The sequence below is a fragment of the Sus scrofa genome, chromosome 9 (assembly GCF_000003025.6).
Source record: "Sus scrofa isolate TJ Tabasco breed Duroc chromosome 9, Sscrofa11.1, whole genome shotgun sequence".
In the NCBI taxonomy this organism is placed as follows: Eukaryota; Metazoa; Chordata; class Mammalia; order Artiodactyla; family Suidae; genus Sus; species Sus scrofa.
Window position 1 is genome coordinate 70,396,048 of NC_010451.4, and position 21,028 is coordinate 70,417,075.

Below are 21,028 nucleotides of genomic sequence, written 5' to 3' on the forward strand. Positions count from 1 at the left end.
GTTAAAATTATATACATGAAGATATCAGTAAGAAATATGCAAGAATGTTAATGTTGTTATCTCTGGATGGTGAAATTATGCAATTTTTGGTTTCCTCCTTATACTTTTTGAATACCTAAAATGAGTAACTAGGACATGTCATAGAGAACCCATCAGAAGAATGGACAGGGCCTTGTCCAGGGCTGAAGAGTAGATTCAGAAAGATAAGATAAACTGACAGAGTTCCCATCATGGCTCAGCAGTAACAAACCCGACTAGTAACCCTGAGGTTGTGGATTCAATCCCTGGCCTTGATCAGTGGGTTAAGGATCTGGTGTTGCCATGAGCCTGTGGCATAGTTCGCAGATGAGGCTGGGATCCCGTGTTGCTGTGGCTGTGGTGTAGGCTGGCAGCTGCAGCTCCAAGTTGACCCCTAGCCTGAGAATTTCCATATGCTGCAGGCGTGGCACTGAAAAGAAAGAAAGAAAACAAAGCTGACAGATATCTCAGAACTATGGCAAAGTCGAATCTAGTTGATCTCAAAGATCCAGAGGTCAGGAGGTAAAGTATATCACTAAGAGAGACAATAGCTGCATCTCAGGTAAGCAGGTGCCCTCTGCTGTGTATTTAATCTCTTTAGTTTTTTGTTGTTGTTTTGTTTTGTTTTTGTGGTTTTGTTTTTGTGTTTGTTTTGCTTTTTAGGGCTGCACCCACAGCATATGGAGGTTCCCAGGCTAGGGGTTGAATCAGAGCTATGGCTGCCAGCCTATACCACAGTCACAGCAACGCCAGATCCAAGCCGCATCTGCAACCTACATCACAGCTCATGGCAATGCTGGATCCTTAACCCAATGAGCAAGGCCAGGGATCGAACCCTCAACCTTATGGTTCCTAGTCAGATTCGTTTCTGCTGAGCCACGATGGGAACTCCTAATCTCTCTAGTTCAGTGTAGTTGGTCAGGCACCTGTGCAGTTGTATCAAAGGAGAGATGGTGTTTCTTTTTTATTTTATTTTTTTATTTTTTTGGAGGGAGCATTCAGAGGTGGTATTTCTTATAGGAACTGAAGCAGAAAAGGATTCTTATAAAATATGTTGCCAAGAATCAAATTTCCTCAAAAAATTATTATATTCTCTAGCATTTATCAAAACAGTGGTACATTTTCACCTCTTATGTCATTGCAAAGTACATAATTCTGGTCCCTTGAAAACACTAAAGTAATGCATTGACTTAAAAACATTTAGTATTTGTAATCGTGCACTTTCCTTTATGGAGAGATATATGTATTGATTATATATTTTATACACACACACACACACACACACACACACACACAACACATATTTATTTATTTATTTATGGCCACACCCATGGTATGTGGAAGTTCCTGGGCCAGGGACTGAATCCAAGCCATAGCTGAGCCACTGCAGTTGGATTCTTAACCCCTTGCACCACAGAAGGAACTCCCATTTTTTAGAATTTAAGATATGCCTCCAAATTTGTGGTCTTATTTCAGATGCTACACCAGGGATCAGCAAACTATGGACCCCAGGCCAAAATCAGCCCTCTGTAAATAAACTTTTATTGGAACACAGCCATGCCCATTTATTTTTGCATTGGTTATCTGATTTTGTGCTATTGTAGTAGAGCTGAGTATTTGAGAGAGAAACCTTATAACCTGCAAAATACTTACTACCTTGCCCTTTATAGAAAAAGTTTGCCTAGCCCTGAGCTATATCCATTTTAAAGTACCATACACTTAAAAAATTTTTATCATTGTTGCTATTGTTTAATGATAAATTACTCATTCCTTTGTTTAATGTAGATGATTACTATGTGAAATAATTGTACATATTTTTTCATGAATTGTTGTTAGGTTATCAGCAGGCTAGCGCATCATATAAGATAAAAATGGCTGAAGTTGGAGGATTGGCAAAAGCAATGGCCCAGTCATTGGCCCTACTTGAAAATGAACTTGTTGAGAAACTTTGGGTACTTAAAGCTCTGCAACATCTCTCAACTTCTGGTCTGTATATTATTAAATTTGAACACATCACTCTCAACTATGTTTGTTTCTATTTAACAATGTCTAGACTGTAAAACAAATAATGTTAAGATTTATTTTCAGAAGTTAATTGTGCTTTAATGGTGAAAGCACAGGCAGCCAGTGGCATCTGTGCTCACCTCAATGACCCAGATCCCTCTGGACAGCTTCTGTTTCGTTCATCTGAAATACTATGGAACTTATTGGAAAAATCTTCAAGAGAAGAAATCATACAACAGCTTAGTAACTTGGAATGTTTGCTGTAAGTATCTGTGGTTAAATAGGAATATTTTTTAACCTTGAAATGACAGCCAGTGACATAACTAAATCTTTGTTTGCATTTGTGTTCAATTAGGCTTTTGATTCATGTACTGGCTATGCTTCAGGACATTTTCTTTTACCATGGTTTAAATGCATTTGCACAATAACAAGTCATATATTTTTTTCTATGTATAAGGCTTTTAAATTTGTTCACAAAACTACATTATGTCCTTAAGTATGTATAAAGTAAAATTAGACATTGAGAAGAACTATTTCATTTGTACATTCAATAAACCTATTTTTGAGCACTTACTGTCTTCCAGATACTACAGCAAGCATTAGCAATAAAACATGAATGAGCCTTTAAGTTACTTATTCATTTATTCATCAAATAATTATTATCTGCTCTGTGCCAAGTATAGCACTAGGCTGTGGAAATACAATTGAAAACAATACAGAAATGGGCTCCGCTTTCATGGCACTTGCATTGTTAGGAGAGATGAACAAGTAAATAAGCAACTAACAGAGAGTGTGCTAAATGTTATGAAAGAGATTACTGCAAGGCCCTACGTGTTCTCCAGAAGAGGTTGAATCAGCATGTTTTTGTTTGCAAGGGACTGAGCCTCCAACTTGGTTGGTTTCAACCATGTAGAAAATTTATAGGCTCATGTAACTACAAAGTCAGGGATAAAACTGGTTTCCTGTGCAGCTGTGTTTAAGGCTCAGCAAATATCAGTACTTAGCCCTCTTCATCTTTCTGCATTATTTCCCTCTATTGGCTTTAGTCTCAAGTTCCACATGGCAAGACTTAAGAAGTATAGGTTCTCATCATCACAACCCCAGACCAACCAGAAGCAAAGACTTGCTATTCTGAAAACTCAAAAAAGATTCTTTTTTTTTTTTTTTTTTTTTTTTTTTGCTTTTTAGGGCCGCACTCACAGGATATGGTGGTTCCCAGGCTAGGGGTCCAATTGGGGTAGCAGCTGCTGGCCTATGCCACAGCCAGCAACACAGGATCTGAACCACATCTGCGACCTACACCACAGCTCATGGCAATGCCAGATCCTTAACCCACTGATCGAGGCCAGGTATCGAACCTGCATCCTTATGGATGCTAGTCAGAATCATTAACCACTGAGCCACGATGGGAACTCCTCAAAGAAGATTCTTTGAACTGAGTGCCTGCTGACTCTGAGTCGTCTGGTATTGGTCAAATGCCCATTCCAGAGTGAATTACTCATGAAAGAAAGGAATGCTCTAACTAGCTTCCTTTTAGCTGATGACAGCTTCACAAGACCAAAAGTGGGGGGAAGGTGAATGCCTAAGTAAAAATAAGGGTACCATTATAATAAGAGCAAGTGGGTTCTAGAAGGCAAAGCAACTAATGTCCATTTTTACAGGAAACCTGAACCCAGACAGAGTTAATCAATACTTCCTAATAAACCCTGGTCCGGTATCTGAAAGATAAATATGAATTATCAACAAAAGAGTTTTGCATGCAGAAAGAATCCTAGACAGGGGAACAGAAGTGAATGCAAAATTTAGCAAAATCAAAAAATTAAAAGAAATTCAATATGGAGAGAGCAGAAAGTACAAGGTGAAATAGTGAGAGATGAAGCTAACAATGTTAGCGGGGATCATAACATGTAAGGCCTAATAAGTGTTGGTAAGGAGATAAACTTTATCCTAAGAACAAAGAAAAGACTTTAAGTGGTTTTTAAAAAGGAAAATGGCATGATTGAATTTTTATTTTAGAGTAGTCACTCTGACCACCATGTATAGATTGGATTGAGGGATTCTTACCTGGTACATAGTGAATTAGAGACAGATTTGGAGAGATAGAAAAGATTAGAAATACTATGAAAAAGGAGATTTTGTTGGCAGACACATAAGTACTATTTCCATAGAAATATGACTTAAAGATATAATTTTACTTTCTAGGGCTTTGAAGGAAGTATTTAAAAACCTGTTTACAAGAGGATTTAGTCATTATAATCGTCAGCTTAGAAATGATATATTAGTGATCACTACATTTATAGCTCAAAATCCTGGGGCCCCAATGATTGTAAGTATGAATCAAATTGCATCTTAATTTTAATTGTGGAAGTGGTGGGTGGAGGTGGAAGAGAGTCCTAAGCTGTGCTGTAACATTTCTGTACAAATTATATTGTAATGTCACAATGGTCACCAGTGTGCTTGCCGTCTACCAATTCTTTGCATCTCTTTGGAAGGTTGAGATCCTGCTTATATGTTCTAATTTACACATTTACTATTTGTGATGTGTTCCTTTCCTTCCTGATGATATGACTTTCTGTGTGGCATCATTTGTCTTCTATCTGAAGAACTTTCTTTACCATTTTTGGTGATGCAGATCTTCTGGCTGCTGGCAGCAAAATTCTCTTAGTTTCTTTTTTGTTTGTTTGTTTTATCTTTTTAGGGCCACATCCATGACATATGGAATTTGCCAGGCTAGGGGTTGAATGGGAGCTATAGCTGCTGGCCTACACCACAGCCACAGCAATGTTGGATCTGAGCCATATCTGCAACCTACACCACACAGTTCATGGCAACACTGGATCCTTAACCCACTGAGCAGGGTCAGGGATTGAACCTGCATCCTCATGGATACTAGTCAGGCTTGTTATCACTGAGCCACGATGGGAACTCCTCTCTTAGTTTCTTTTATCTGAGAATATCTTTAATTCACTTTAATTCTTGAAATCTGTGTTCACAGAATATGGAATTCTAGGTTGCAATTTTTTTTTTTCTTTTTAGCACTTTAAAGATGTTATTCCACTGTCTCCTGGCCTCCATTGTTTTTAATAAGAAGTAGTCATTATTTCAAATTATTATTCCCCTATATAAAATTTTGTTCTCTGGCTGTTTTCAAGATTTTCACTCTATTTTTGGCTTTCAGCAGTTTTACTATGATGTGTCAAGATGTGATTTTCTATTTATCCTGCTTGAAGTTCAAAGAACTTCTCGAACGTGTAAATTGAAGAAAAATTTGAAGATTTTGAGGCTATTACTCTTTAAGTATTTTTCAGCCTCATTCTCTCTCCTCTTCTTCTGAAACTCTGATTACATTTAAGTGTGTGTGTATGTTTAATATTATCAGACAATTGCCCTGTGATTGCTTCTGTCCTCTGTTTCTTCAAACTACTAAGATTCTTCAAACCACTGAGTTTTAGCATCCCTAAAAGCCACTTTTTTTTAAAAAAAAAGGGGGAAATTCATACAGTTTTATTTCCTTCTTCAAAGTCCTGACCCCCCCTCCATTATCTGCTTATCTGCTTGGTTTTGATCATGAGATTATTTTTACATTTTGTTCAGAGTTTATAATTGTTATCTATAGGAGGGTTTCTGTGGGTTTTTTGGTATTTTTCTTTTCTTTTTTTTTTTTTTAGAGCCGCACCTGTGGCATATGGAGGTTCCTAGGCTAGGGGTCTAATCGGAGCCATAGCCACCAGCCTACACCACAGCCACTGCAATGCCAGATCCGAGCAGCATCTGTGAACTACACCACATCTCACAGCAACACCAGATCCTTAACCCACTGAGCGAGGCCAGGGATCAAACCTGAAACCTCATGGTTCCTAGTCAGATTCATTTCCACTGCGCCATAATGGGAACTCCTGGAAAGGTTTCTTATGTAGGAGCTACTCAGCCATACCAGAAACTAAGCCTCCTCATATTTTATAACTTAAAAATCATTGAATGATTGACATCCTAGAGCAGAGATCTTTGGCAATAACATTCACATATTAGCCTCGTACTTTCCACATTGTACTTAAAGGAAATTTGGCAATGAAGGCCTCAACCCCATATGAGTGGATATCAAGTGATCTCAACATAAGAGAACAGTGATGGGAGCTCCTGTTTGTGGCCCAATGGAAACGAACCTGACTAGCATCCATAAGGACACAGGTTTGATCTCTGGCCTTGCTCGGTTAAAGATCTGGCATTGTCTTGAGCTGTGGTGTAGGTCGAAGATGCAGCTTGGATCTGGCATTGCTGTGGCTGTGGCATAAGCCAGCGGCTACAGCTCCAATTCGACCCCTAGCCTGGGAACGTCCATATGCTGTGGTTGTGGCCCTAAAAAAGACAAAGAGAGAGAGGGAGAGAGAACAGTCATGGAATTTATATGGTGCACATGTGGAAACAATCCTACATAGCTTCCCAGACAAGGCTGCAATGAGGGGTGAGGTCCCTGGTCAGTCACTACATTGTCTTTAGCATCCTTGCTAAGGTGAATTCATGAATGAAGTGAATAGGAATAGCATCTTGACATTTTTATGGAAAACATATGGATCTTAAAAGTAGCAGGAATATAAAGTTGCAGGCTCAAAAGCCCAAGGTTTGCTCCTATAAATTCTCCCTAATATGCAAAGTCCGTCTAGGAAATCTGTCACGAATTAGTTTCCTCATGCTGAAAGGTTTGCAATTCTGGTCATTCTTCAGGGCTTTTCGTGTTAAATAGGAATTGTTTTATTATCTTTTGACCAAATTTTTGACGTATTTGAAAGTGATTAAGGTCAGGGTAGAGAGCCAAGGGGATTTAAGAAGAAAATTCATTGAAAATAAATATATCATCTTCTCTTATTTTGTCACTTGAGGGTATAGATAATGAGTTACATAAATAACTTGTAGCAATATATTTTGGGCTCTTACCAAATTTTAAATAGCATCTTGTAAAATATTTCAGGGGATAATTTAAATTATTTCTTAGATCCTACAGAAGTAAGTTTGATATCAAATTACAAGTTTATCTGCCCATGTGATTTTACTTTCTTGCTTTCATCCCTTCCTATTATTAGTGCTTTATGAATTCAAATGAATGATAAGGAGAATCTGATAAAGACACTTAAATATTAAGTAAATATGTGCATCTATAACCTAATTTCCATATAATTAATTCATCCTTTTGTGTATTTTGTGTATTTATATTAGGAGTGTGGCTTTACTGGGGATTTGATATTATTTGCAACCTTTAATGAAGGTAAAAACCATAAAACTTTCAACTTATAATTATCTTAATGAATCTTATACATCATTTCAGCTTTTATTTTACTTTCTTTTTTTTCCCCCTCACAGTTAAGAGTCAAAATCCTTTGGTAAAAGGTCTTAAGCTTTCTAATTCCTATGAAGATTTTGAGTTGAAGAAATTGCTATTCAATATAATTGTGATTTTATGTAAAGATTTATCTACTATACAGGTAATAAGTAATCAAAACAAAAATTAAAGTTGTCTCACTTTGTAGTATACCTTTTTAAAAGTCATGGCTGCAAATCTTTCATCACCTGCTATGTTTACCATAGAAAGTAACAGACTCTTATTCACTGGAAGTTCACCTTTTCAAAATTTCTTTAGTTCATCTATTAACGAACAATGAATTTATGGTTTCTTTTTTTTTTTTTTTTTGTCTTTTGTCTTTTTGTCTTTTGTTGTTGTTGTTGTTGTTGCTATTTCTTGGGCCGTTCCTGCGGCATATGGAGGTTCCCAGGCTAGGGGTTGAATCGGAGCTGTAGCCACCGGACTACGCCAGAGCCACAGCAACGCAGGATCCGAGCTGTGTCTGCAACCTACACCACAGCTCACGGCAACGCCGGATCGTTAACCCACTGAGCAAGGGCAGGGACCGAACCCGCAACTTCATGGTTCCTAGTCGGATTCGTTAACCACTGCGCCACGATGGGAACTCCTGAACAATGAATTTAAACCACATAAACCAAAGGAAGGCAGGAGAACCTTGGAGATTTATTTATATATTTAGATCTTGTGAATAAGAGATCAAAAAATGAGAGAAAATCCATACAGGCCCATCTAGCCTACTAGTCTATATCTGACCCCAGTAACAACGGATGATTTAATGCTGGAGGAAATTGCTAACCTCTGTGCGGCCAATCTCAAACCCTCTGAACCTGTTTTCTCTCCACACAGATCGAACCTCTTTATATATTTTTTATTACCCATGAATTACCTTAATACTTTTAGCCTACATAGCAGCATGATATAATTTGAAGAACAATGGAAATGAAATTCACTTCTGTCTTATCACCTACTACCTGAGTGGCCTTGGCAAAATCACCTAAACGTTCGGAGGCTCAGTTCCTTCTCCTATTGTGAGATTGAGATGGAGGCTTTCTAAACTATAAAACAATAGAAAAATTATACCACTTAACAATTCCCATTAATTTAGTTATTTACTGTATTAATTAGAATTTCATTTTATTTATTATTTAATATTTATTACTTTATATATAAATATATTAACATATTGTTTATTATGTATTTATTTAATCTATTTATTTATTTATTTATTCTTTTTTTTTTAGGCCACTCCTATGGCATATGGAAGTTCCCAGGCTAGGGGTTGAATCTGAGCTATAGCTGCCAGTCAGAGCAACATGGGATCTAAGCCTAATTTCCATGTAACTAATTCATCCTTCTGTGTATTTTGTGTATTTAAAATAGAGGTGAGCTATACCACAGCTCACAGCAACGCTGGATCCTTAACCCACTGAATGAGTCCAGGGATCAAACTTGTGTCCTCATGGGACACTGGTCGGGTTGGTTACTGCTGAGCCACAATGGGAACTCCTGGAATTTCATTTTAGTCTTAAAACTCCTTCAAGTTCTAGGGGGGGGATTCATTCTATCAATATCATTAATGATAATGTAAAAGTGTATAGTACTTAAGGCTTTGGTCGAGGAATCTAGCACTGCTGCTTTCTAGCAATGTGATCTCGAATAATTTGTTTAGTTTCTCTAAATCTCAGTTATCTCAAGTTCAAAATGGGGAAAACACCAACGTTATAGAATTATAATGAGGATTAAAAGAGGTAAAATTTTTTTGTTACTGCCACTTTAAGGAGTATATTAAAAAAACACTCAGAAAAAAAAAAACATCTTTAAGTTACAACTTTTTTATTCATGTCAAAAATATATACTCCATAGAACCTAAGTGTATTTTCTGAAATATCATATAGAAAATATTGAATAAAATATGGTTTATTATTACAATGGAGTATTATATAACTATTAAAATGATAGATACAAAGATAATAAATAAAATTTACAGTACATTTTATAAATCACTTTTAGTGGACGACAGAGTCAAATGGTACAAAGACTAAGGTAAGCTTCTTAAATGATGGTGTGAGCAATGGAATCAACTAATTTTTTATGTCATATGTTTGTGGCCCAGTAACAACAGCAGTGATGATAAATATCTCTACTGTTATTTGTAGTTCACAGAGTATTTCCTCAAAAATTATCCACTTAATACTTATAGCAATACAGGAACTAATTCTTATTCCTGTTTTTCTCAATTCTAAATCTTTGTTCTTCCCATGTGGAATAGTAGAAAATTTAGAAAATTCATAGATATTATTGTACAAAAGTCTTTGTAGAATATTGCCAGATGAAAAGAAAAATGAATCAAAATCAGCTATAATATGAACTTGATTGCCATATTATAACAGTTTGCTTTTTAAATTGAAATCATGAATTCAAAACAATTTTAAAATTCTAGGTATATAATTAAATATGGCTTGTGACCTGACTGGCATTCACTTATAGAATATTTGTATAAATTCTGTTGCCTGTGCTTAAAAATTAGCCATAGTCATTATTATAACTTAAAACAAAATTGATTTCTTAAAGTATATATACAATTCAGGCTCTGAAATGTTTCCTTTCTTTTTTAAAGAGAGAAGCAAGAAATAACTGCCAGTTTATTAACCCCAAATGTTCTACTTTTGTGGTCTTATAGCAGAAGCTAAATTGCATTTATATATAAGCTGCATAGACAAAAATTAATACTTATATTATTGTCAGCCATAGAGTACATATCCCAGAAAAGAGGATCATAGTCAACTGTTGTTATTATTGAGTTTGGTTTTTTAATTTTTTAATTTTAATCTTGGAATCTCTAGGAAGGAAATATTTTGAAAAGATCACCAGTAACACATCAAATTGAAATCTTAGATTTTCTTAAGATTTTTCTTGGATTAAATAAAATTATTTTAACTGTGTTTCTAACATAGTACTTTTTGCCCTTTCTCATAGCTATTAATTGATGGTAAAGTTATTTTGGCTTTGTTTACTTATGTTAAAAAGCCCGAGAAACACAAAATAATTGAATGGTCTGTAGCACAGTATGAAGAATTACAACTGCATGCAATTGCCACTTTGTCATCAGTGGCTCCTTTTTTAATAGAAGAGTATATGTTGTGTCAGGGAAATGCTCGCATCCTTGAATTTCTAGAATGGTGTACGAATGAAGGTAAGTGAACTTTCAGAATCCTGTCAGAATTCTAATCATATTTCAACTGAATGGTTAGAAAAATAAATAAAATTTAAAAGAAATAAAAATATAGATTTGACCTTCTGTGATTTTAATGTATTTAAATGCTGTTTTAAGAAAAAAAGCCTGAGATTTCAGTTAGAGTCAGACATTAGTAAATGTTAGCTACAGTTGATGCATACCTCTCAATAAATCATTTTTATAGATGGATTTAAACCTTTATATTAAAAGGCCTACCCAATAATTATAATTATTTTAATTACTATTAGTCATTTATTGAATGCCTACTACACACCATATATTATTTTAGCTGCTAAAGATATATTTATGTTCAAAATAAATAAAATTCATACCTTTATGGAGATTCAAATCTAGATCGCTAGCCAGAAGTACTGACTTCACATGTAGTCTGCCAAATTAGCAGAGCCCCATTTGAACAAATATTTCGTTTCATTGTCATAATTCTTAGGGAAATAAGAAACAGTTTTGTTTTTTTTTTTATTATAAAGAAGATACTGCATTCTTTTCTGCTAGTAACTTTGATCTGGAAATAATTTTGTATGGTACATTTTCATTAGATCAAGAATTGCATTCATTTATCCATGAGGGAGAAAACAATTACAGCTTATTTTTATTCTCTAGTTTTTAACATGCTGAGTTACTAAATTTAGTCTTGTTAAATCACTGTGTGTTAAATAAAATAATTTTCCTGTTTACCTTTATCTCATTTATGTTTATAGAAGTCTATAAACCCCCCCCCCCAAAAAGGAAATGCTGCCTAATAAGAGGAAGTCTGGTAGCTAGCAGTAACTGAGTACCTACTATGTTGTAGGCCTTAACCCCTCACCAATATTAAACCATTTAGGCCTCCCAACAAATCTAGGAGTTACAGGTACACTTTTATTATCCCTGTTGGTCAGTGGGTAGAACCCAGAGATGTTAAATAACTTGTTCCTTGTCACACTGTAAGTGGCAGAGCCAGGATTTAATGCAGGCAGTCTAGCCCTACAACCCTCATTTTCTAACCTATAGACACAACTCAGAACAGTATTTTGAAAACTTTTTCTAGCATTAAACACAGAGCTACTTCTAAAAGATCCTTTCAAAGAATGCATATTATAAAGAAGAAAGGAAAACCTATCATAAAGCTATAGTCATTAAAACTGTATGGTACTAGACCAGGAATACATATGGGAAGTTGGTGTGATTGTAGTTAATACTGCCAATTAATGAGAGAAGAATGTTCTGGGGCAGTTAGCCCTCCATGTGAAGAAAAAATTAAGTTAGATCTTTTCAACTTGTTAAAAAATCAACTGCAAAATGAATTAAAGCCCTAAATATGAAAAGTTAAAACTGCAAAAATCTTAGAACATGGGAAATTATCTTTATGATAATAGAGTAGAAACAGATTTTTGAAAACCAGAAGGCTTAAGCTATACAGAAGATTATTAAAGATTATTAAATGTATTAATTACTGGAAAACAGAAACACATGTATGACAAAATCTGAATAAAATAATAATCTACAAATTAAGGTAACAGTGAGCTACCATTTCACATTTAATAGTTTGGGGGAAAGTCTCTTATACATTTTACCCATATAACCACTTTAGGAAACAATTTGGCAACTTGAGTAAAATTCAATGTGGGTATATCCTATTTGATTCTGGTGTCATAGGTGAAACTCTTCTTAGTGGGAATAAGAGGACATGAACTAGAATGTTCATTGTAGCAGTTTGTACCAGTGAATGGATAAACTTATTTATAAAATGGGTGCTGAAAGCAGTTAAAACAATAACCTAGATCTACTTGTAACAATGTCAATAATTTAAAAAAAAGAAGCAAGTTATAAAAGATACATACAATAATGATACATTAGAGTAAAATTTCAAAACATATGCTTCTATGCTGGGAATAGAAAAGAGGAGGGAGATTGACTATTTATTTCTCTTAAAAAAAAAAAAAAACCCTAAGGCATGACAAAATTTTAACATCTCTTTAAACTTACAGATAGATATAAAAGATGTCTAACATAAATTTCTCAATGTAAACTATTAATATTTCTCTACAGATTCCTTCTTTAGTCATGGTAACAGTTTTCATGGTACAGGTGGCCGTGGCAACAAGTTTGCTCAGATGCGTTACAGTTTAAGACTCTTGAGAGCCATGGTCTACCTTGAGAATGAGACTGTAAACAAGGATCTTTGTGAAAGGGGAACAATTCAGCAACTGATAGGTAAAACATAATATGTTTGTGTCCTGATGAAATCAGAATGTTTATAAATTAGAAACTTTGTTGGAAATTTTTTTATACTTTTGTCCTATAAGCTAACAAACTCCTGAATATTTTCATTTGTCTTTACTGAAACATTATGGTCCCTTATCCTTTAAATATTTGTTTACCTGAAATACCATTTCATTTAGGATTATCTTTTTTTTTAATGGGCTATTGTTATGTTTCATTCTTCTAGTAATAAGATCACCACTTTTTGGCCAGGCCTTTGGAGTCATTTTAAAAGAGGATAACATTACATCTTCCAGTGTATCTGACATACCAGAACACTGGTACACTAGTGTTTACAGACAAGTACACAGGAGAGTCTTTTCTGATGTGAAATGTCAGGATATCCTTGAGTTTCAACTTAGAGTTGACTATGCTAAGGCAACTATGCAAGTCACCTTATCCCTGAAATACATACATTTGAACTCAGTGTAAATTTCAGAACCCCTAAAGAAAAGCCTTATACCTTTTATTAATTAAAAAATAAATAGTTCTTTATCCTTATTTTTCCTGACTTTGAGAAGTAAGAGCTATGTTAGTCATATTCATATTCAGTGACTGCCTCTTAAGTAAGTGATATAATTTGCTGGATGTCAATTAATTACAGATGCTTACTCAAGAACTCTTCTGTTAATATAAGTGCCTGCTCTTCCAGAATTAGTGGATTGGAGTGGTGTCCTCTAATAATAATACTAGTAAACAAAATGAGACTATTGAAAAGGGGGCTAGGGAAACACATTCACTTTCTCGATGAGTTTACTTATGATGACCAAACCTGAAAGTAGATTTCATCACATCTATGTACATTTCATTGCACAGAATTCAGTGTTAAGGCCCCAGTCTAACTGATGAATACAAATTTTCCATATATCCAGGAGGAAGTCTTAATCTTACCTGGGTGGTAAGTGGGGAAGGGAAAGCAAATCACAAACGTTCCATTCCTCTTAGGACCTTTTCCCTTTAACCTGAAAGAAGCTAATCTTTATCATGTGATGTCCTAGAGGCAGAGACCTTCTCTTACTGAATCTAAAAGAGGGCTCTCTAGTAGTAATGAGCTTAACAAATAGTAACTGCATTATAAATGTAAATGTTTATACACCTTTTGTGTATGCACTGGTATCATAAACATGTACAGAGCAGGGCTCTTGGGACTTTGCCTTAATGAGAATTAAAGGAAAGATGTATGTCATAGAAAGACAGGATGCATTACCCTGCATTAGGTAAGGCACCTAATGAGTAATACAGAGAGTAAATACCATAGAAACTAAGAAGTTTGAGTACATTTCAAGGCTGGGCATTCTAAATGAATTAGGGTGTGAGGATAAGGCGTTTCAGGAGGGAAAAAAAATAGATGGTCTTCAAGCAAGAGGACAGCATGAATAGAGACTTGAAGCCAAAATATTCATGATGATCTGTTCACAGCTACCTTAAGTGCAGCCAGAGTTTTTTGAAAACAATATGAGATAAGGTTAGTTGTCTAGTCAAAGGCCAAGCTAGAAAGAATTTTGGATGGCAAACAACAGAGTTTGAACTTCATCTTCCTTAAGCATGGGGAGATATTAGTGGTTTAGATCAGGAAAGTTATATGCACACTGCTATTTTAGAAAAGGAAGTCTGAAAGAAATATATAGGATGATTGGTTGATTTTGGCTGCACCTGCAGCATGTGGAAGTTCCCCAGCCAGGAATCGCCTGTACTGCAATTGTGACCTGTGCCATAGTTGCAGTGATGCTGGATCCTTAACACTGCCACATGAGCTTCCTATAGGATGATTTAGAGTAAAACAAGGAGAGGGTAAAGGTAGGGAATTAAAGGATACCAAAATATGAAGAAAACAATTCAGTACATACGTAACATGTGTTGTAGACAATAGGGAAAGTGACACGCCTCTACACTGATAGGAAGGAGAATAAGATAATCGAGAAAGAAGCTGATCTGAGGCCAGCCAGGTTGGATTCCTAGAAGTTGCTCCTAAAAAGGGAACATAGGCCCTCTGTCCATGGTATGCCTCTGCCTTGGCCTCCAGCATGCCCAGCTAGCCTTCTTAGACTCTGATCCTTAATCTGTAATTCATCCTAAGAGGACCAAGATTTTTTCCTTCAGGGCCAACTATGGGATAGGCTGATATCCATGACCCTTTTACTTTGAGACATAGCTCTACACCTCCATGCTGGTGCCAATGACTTAAGGAAAAGTCCTTTTTTGAGGCAAAATTTTACTGTAAATGTCACTCCATCAGTGTAAGTGGCTATTTACAAGGCCTTTAAAATTCTGATGAGAAGCAAGGGAGAGCTTTTAAAGGACACAGGAATATTGTTACCTAAGTTGCTGAAGTTGGCTTCAGATAGAAATAAGGAGATGATGCAGAAAGAAGTAACAGGAATAGAAAACATATTTAGGGATATCTTCCATCTTTACTTAAAATTGACCCTGTTGGAGTTCCTGCTGTGGCACAGTGGGTTAAGTATCCTACTGCAGCACTCATATTGCTGTGGAGATGTGGTTTCCATCCCTGGCTGGGCACAGGCACAGTGGATTAAAGGAACTGGTATTGCTGCAATTGCAGCCAAGTCACAGCTGCATCTTGGATTCAATCCCTGGCCTGGGAACTTCCATATGCTGCAGGTTCTGCCATTAAAAAAACAAAAAAAAACCTGACCATATTAACCATGAGCACAAGAAGAGATGACACAAGCATGGTCAGGCATTTTGGTCATGTGTTTACAAAGGCACTAATCATGCTTCATGAAAATGCATGTTTTTATAAACAGTTTTATTTGCTGGGTAAAGTGTCAGGTTGTTAGGGCTTCTTTTAATGACACTCCATTAACTCTGTACTAGAAATTTTCTATATGTGGGCTATTGAGAGCTCAGAGAATCTATTTATAATCTTCTACCCATAGCTTCTAGGAAACCATGCAATGAAAACAGCCCCTTTTATAATGGAAAAAATAAAAATTGCTATAAAATAAAAATAAAAAAACAATGTTTCAAAAATAAACAAATAGCCCCTTTTAAAGTAGTTTTCTAGTCAAAATTTTGTAAGAAGGAATTTCAGAACAATAATTGGTCAAAATAAAAATACAATGTCCAATAACATTACATTCTTCAAATTTTTTTCAAATAAGGAATCTTTAAAAATGTAACAAGCAAGTATAATGATAAGGAAGAGGCCATTCTTTTGGAAATTCAATCTGATATGTTACTCATCTTATCTGGTCTTTGTGAACATCATATTCCTAGGAAGGTATGTATGCCTGTAATCAAAATTTTGTCCAGATCTCTCAATCATATAACACTATGAACCTTTCCTTAGTAAATGTCCATAAATGTTGGTGTTTTTTAATCTTATTAATACTTAATATTCTTTTATATAGGGTATAATTATATACAGTAAAGTATATAGATCTTAAGTATATAGTTCCATAGGTTTTGACAAAAGTATGCACCCATTTAACCAACATCCCAATTGAAATAGACTATTTTAATCTTCCTATAAAATTCTTTTATGTCCCTTAGCAACCATGTCTCCACTTGCCTACAGGCAAACAGTATTCTGATTTCTATCATCATAAATTAGTTTTGCCTATTCTTTAACTTTATATTAATGGAATCACATAATTATTTACTTACTTAGTTTTGGTGTCTGTAATCCAGCACCATATTTCTGAAATATATCCATGTTGTTGCATGTATCAATAATTCATTCCTTTTTATTGCTGAATAGTATTACATTATATGGATATACCAAAATTTGGTTCTCTATTCCCTTACTGATAAATACTTAGGTTGGGCCTATTATGTTTTAAGCTTTAATATATATTCTTTTACTGGTCTTTTTTTGGACATAATGCTTTCATTTCTCTTGGATAAATACCTAGGAGTATACCTGGTGGATCATAAGGTAGGTGTTATGTTTTGAAGAAACCGCAAAGTTTTCCAAAGTTGCTGTACCATTATAAATGCTGTTTGGGGTTTGAACTGGATTCATACCTAAAACTAAAAGTTAAACTAAGAGCTTAATTCCCTTTGATCTTTTTAAGGTCATAGCAAACTCTGAATCTCAGTTATTGATAACTTAAGTAGCAAGACATGGATTTGGAAAGATAAAAATTAAAGATTATGAAGATCTCAATAGAGTGATTTTAGGGAGAGGAAAAAGAACAATAAATACATACTTAGCTCCAAGCTTTGGTGCCACTTATTTATTTATTTATTTATTTATTGTTGAAAAAGAAAAAATAGCTTTATTGCTTGCCAGGCAAAGGAGGGTCACAGCACGCTAATGCCCTAAAGACTGTGCCCCCTGGTGCAACTTTATAATCTGCCTGTGTTCTTCTGGAAAATACTCATAGTCTTGCTTACTGGGAACCAGAACTGAACAGTAAGACAATAAGAAAGCTAATCAATAAGGGACAAATATTAACTGATAACTTTATATAAATTATTAAAATTTTAACTACTATTTATATATTTACTTCTCTCTTGGAAACATCTGAAAATCTTCCATGATAGAATTTTAATCCCTTAAATTAGTTGTTGCTATTTAGTACTCATTTGACATGATGTTAGACTGCATTCATTATAATGTGGAAGAAAACTATGTGACAAGTCCTATGGCTTATTTTTTTTAAAGAAGGAGAAAGGGAAAAATATAAAAGAGCATTAAGCTGGCATATTGACTGATATCCTGTCTTAAATTGACTAGCTTTATAATAATTTGTCTTAAGTTCTCGAGAACAAGTACAAATTTAAAAAAAAAATTTTCGTACAGCACCATTTTCCTAACAATGTTGTTATATTTTTCTAGTAGTTAAAGCTTTATGGGACAGGATGAAATAGCAAAGGAAAGGATTATTCATTTATTTAAAGAAATAATTTTAAATAAATCTCTTAGGAAATTTTTGGAACTGAAGGAGTGGATATAATTCTTCATGTAATGAAAACAGATCCCAAGAAGTTACAGAGTGGATTGGGCTATAATGTACTTCTTTTTAGTACACTGGACAGCATTTGGTGAGTATTACTGTGCCCAAATTAAATAGAATCAGAGTAAAAGAAAATTATCTCTATTAGCTATGTATATCATTTTTCTTCCTTCAAAACTACATTTTTTTTCTTTCAAAACTACATTATAAGGATAAGCCTTTTTCTTTTCAATAGTCCTGAAGTGACACTTACCAATATCTTTTGGAAAATAGTTGTGTCCATCACTCAGACATAAAACCATTCTTATATCTCAACTTAAATTCTTGTTTTTGTGATGAACTCCTTCCATTTTAGCCTGGTGTGGGAAAACACAAACATGCACTATTACTTTTTTTTTTTTTTTTGTCTTTTTTTGCCTTTTCTAGGGCTGCACCTGCGGTATATGGAGGTTCCCAGGCTAGGGGCCTAATTGGAGCTGAGGCTGCCAGCCTACACCAGAGCCACAGCAACATGGGATCTGAGCCATGTCTGCAACCTACACCACAGCTCACGGCAACGCTGGATCCTTAACCCACTGAGCAAGGCCAGGGATCGAACCTGCAACCTCATGGTTCCTAGTCGGATTCATTAACCACTGAGCCATGACAGGAACTCCAAACATGTACTATTACTTATAATTCATTAACCACTGAGCCATGACAGGAACTCCAAACATGTACTATTACTTATACAGTATTTTTATGCTTGAAGACTGTTGAATTTCTCATTCACCTTATCTTTGAGGAGTTGAAAACCCGATTAGCTATTTCCTAATCAATATTATTTCCCAAACATTCTAGCATTCCTACAGGAAAAAAGAAATAATGCTTTTCTTAACACTAATTTATGAAATTTTATTTTGAAGAAAATTATTTGTTTCATATATCATTTTAATATAACACACTTAACACATTCCTTTTGTTCTCTTTGGGTGGGACTCAGGAGAGCCATAACACAACATATTTGTAAAAAAACAAAACAACACAAAACTCATGACTATAGACCAAATGGACCTAACAGATCTATGTAGAACATTCTACCCAATAATAGCAGAATACACATTTTTTCAAGCATTGTGATATTGTAACTTACTATATGATATATATTTGGTCCATTCTTGTATAGATACCCTAAAACTCTTACAATTCTCAGTCAGTAAGAGCAATGGGAACATCTTTTGTTACCATAGTTGGTCTTTTATTCTCAGTTCCTATAATAGCTTCAGAGTAACAACAATGAGAGTAGTATCTTTTGTTATTCATAGCAAGCCTCTTTCAACCACATCTGAGTTTATGTTCTGAGGTGATTTTTGGAAAGCCGCACAGTATGGGAGCCAGGTTGCTAGGGGAGCTAACTATATGTTTACTTAAAGGGCTGTCATTTCAGCTCCACCTTCAACCTCCAGGGAGGGGGGAGAGGCTGAAAATTGAGTTTAACCACCAATGGCTAATGATCTCATCAATTATGCCTACATAATGAAAAACCCTAAACTATGAGATTAAGAGAGTCTCCAGGCTGGTGAACACATGGAGGTGCTAAGAGAGGACATGGAAGCTCCATGCCCCTTCCCCATATACCTATGCATCTCTTCCGTCAGGCTGTTCCCAAGTTGTATCATTTTATAATAAATTGGTAGTCTAGTAAGCAAACTGTTTTCCTGAGTGCTCTGATCTACTCTATAGCTGATTGGTCAGAAGCACAGGTGACAACCTGGACTGGAATCTAAAGTGGGGGAGAAAAGTAGTACAATCTTGCGGGACTGAGCCTTAACTTGTGAGATCTGATGCTAACTCCAGGTGGATAGTTTCACAATTGAATCGTAGGACACTTGGTTGATGTCCACAGAGGATAGAAGAATTGGTTTGTATAGGAAAAACCCCACATATTTGGTGGACAGAAATGAAATATATAGTTCCAAGAGGAGACACAGAGGTTGTTGGCTTTTTGTTTTTTTCCCCACAGGCACACATGGAGCATTCTCTAGGACAGACCACATGCAAGGTCACAAAATAGTCTTGACAAGTCTAAGACTGAAATCATTCCTTTCTGACCATAATGGACTACAACTATAAATCAATAACAAAAATAAACAAGGACACTCAAAAATGTATGGAAATCAAACAGCATAGTCTTGAACAACCATTGGGTCAAAGACAAAAACAAAAGGGAAATTAGGAAATTTCTCAAGACAAATTAAAATGAAACCATATATCTAAACTCCTGTGATACAGCAAAAGCAGCAGTAATGGGGAAGTTTACAGTGAAAAATCTCTATGTTAAAAAAGAAGAAACAGTCAAACAACCTAACTTTACACCTCAAGGAACTATAAAACAAAAAACAAACTAAGCCCAAAGTTATCAGAAGAAAGTAAATGGTAATGATTGTAGCAGAAATAAATGATATAGAGCATAAGAAAAAACTGACAAAAACTAAGAGTTGTTTTTCTGAAAAGATAACAAAAATTTTTTGAAAATTGACAAACCTTTAGCTAGACTGAAAGAAAAAACAAAATCATAAATGAAAGAGAAAGATATCATAACAAATACCATAGGAAAAAAAAGATCATAAGGGGCTATTATAAACAACTATATGCTAACAAATTGGACAACATGGAAGAAATAGATAAATTCCTAGAAACATACAAGCTACCAAGACTGAATCAAGAGAAAATAGAAAGCTTGAAGAGACCAGTAACAATAAAGAGATTGAATCAGTAATCAAAACCTTCCCAACCAAAAAAGCCCAGGTTTGGAGAGCTTCACCTGTGATTTTTTACCAAAAATTTAAAGAACTGTGAATACCAATCCTACCAATACCAATCTCTTGTGAAAAATTAGAGAATAGGGAACACTTCCAAACTCATTTTATGGGGCCAGCATCACCATAATACCAAAACCATACAAAGATGCCATTAAGGGACCAAATCCCTGATGAACATGAAGCAAAAAGTCTCTAGAAAAAATTAGCAAACTGAATTCAACAGCACATTAAAAGGATTATTCACCACAACCAAGTGGGACTTACCCTAGAATGAAAAGATAGTTCAATATATGAAAATCTATGTGATATACCACTTGAATAAAGGGCAAAAATTACATAAATATCTCAATATATGCGGAAAAACATTTGACAAAATTCAACACACTTTTATGATAAAAACTCTTAATAAATTAGGTAGAAAAGGAGC

The 21,028-nt window shown here is 35.1% G+C and overlaps 1 protein-coding gene across 9 annotated transcripts in view; it reads left to right on the plus strand.

The window, feature by feature from the left end:
* The window catches only part of CFAP69 (cilia and flagella associated protein 69), a 56,962-nt gene that overhangs the window by 22,626 nt on the left and 13,308 nt on the right, over positions 1-21,028 (plus strand). For 8 of the 9 annotated variants that reach the window (XM_005667581.3, XM_013979667.2, XM_013979668.2 and 5 more), the window contains 9 exons: positions 1,855-2,004; positions 2,107-2,284; positions 4,225-4,348; positions 7,234-7,282; positions 7,378-7,499; positions 10,355-10,571; positions 12,663-12,827; positions 16,001-16,119; positions 17,770-17,888. In XM_005667581.3, the coding sequence (XP_005667638.2) occupies positions 1,855-2,004; positions 2,107-2,284; positions 4,225-4,348; positions 7,234-7,282; positions 7,378-7,499; positions 10,355-10,571; positions 12,663-12,827; positions 16,001-16,119; positions 17,770-17,888 (1,243 nt within the window). The remainder of the gene's footprint in view (positions 1-1,854; positions 2,005-2,106; positions 2,285-4,224; positions 4,349-7,233; positions 7,283-7,377; positions 7,500-10,354; positions 10,572-12,662; positions 12,828-16,000; positions 16,120-17,769; positions 17,889-21,028) is intronic. The other variant, XM_013979666.2, reaches the window with a different exon arrangement.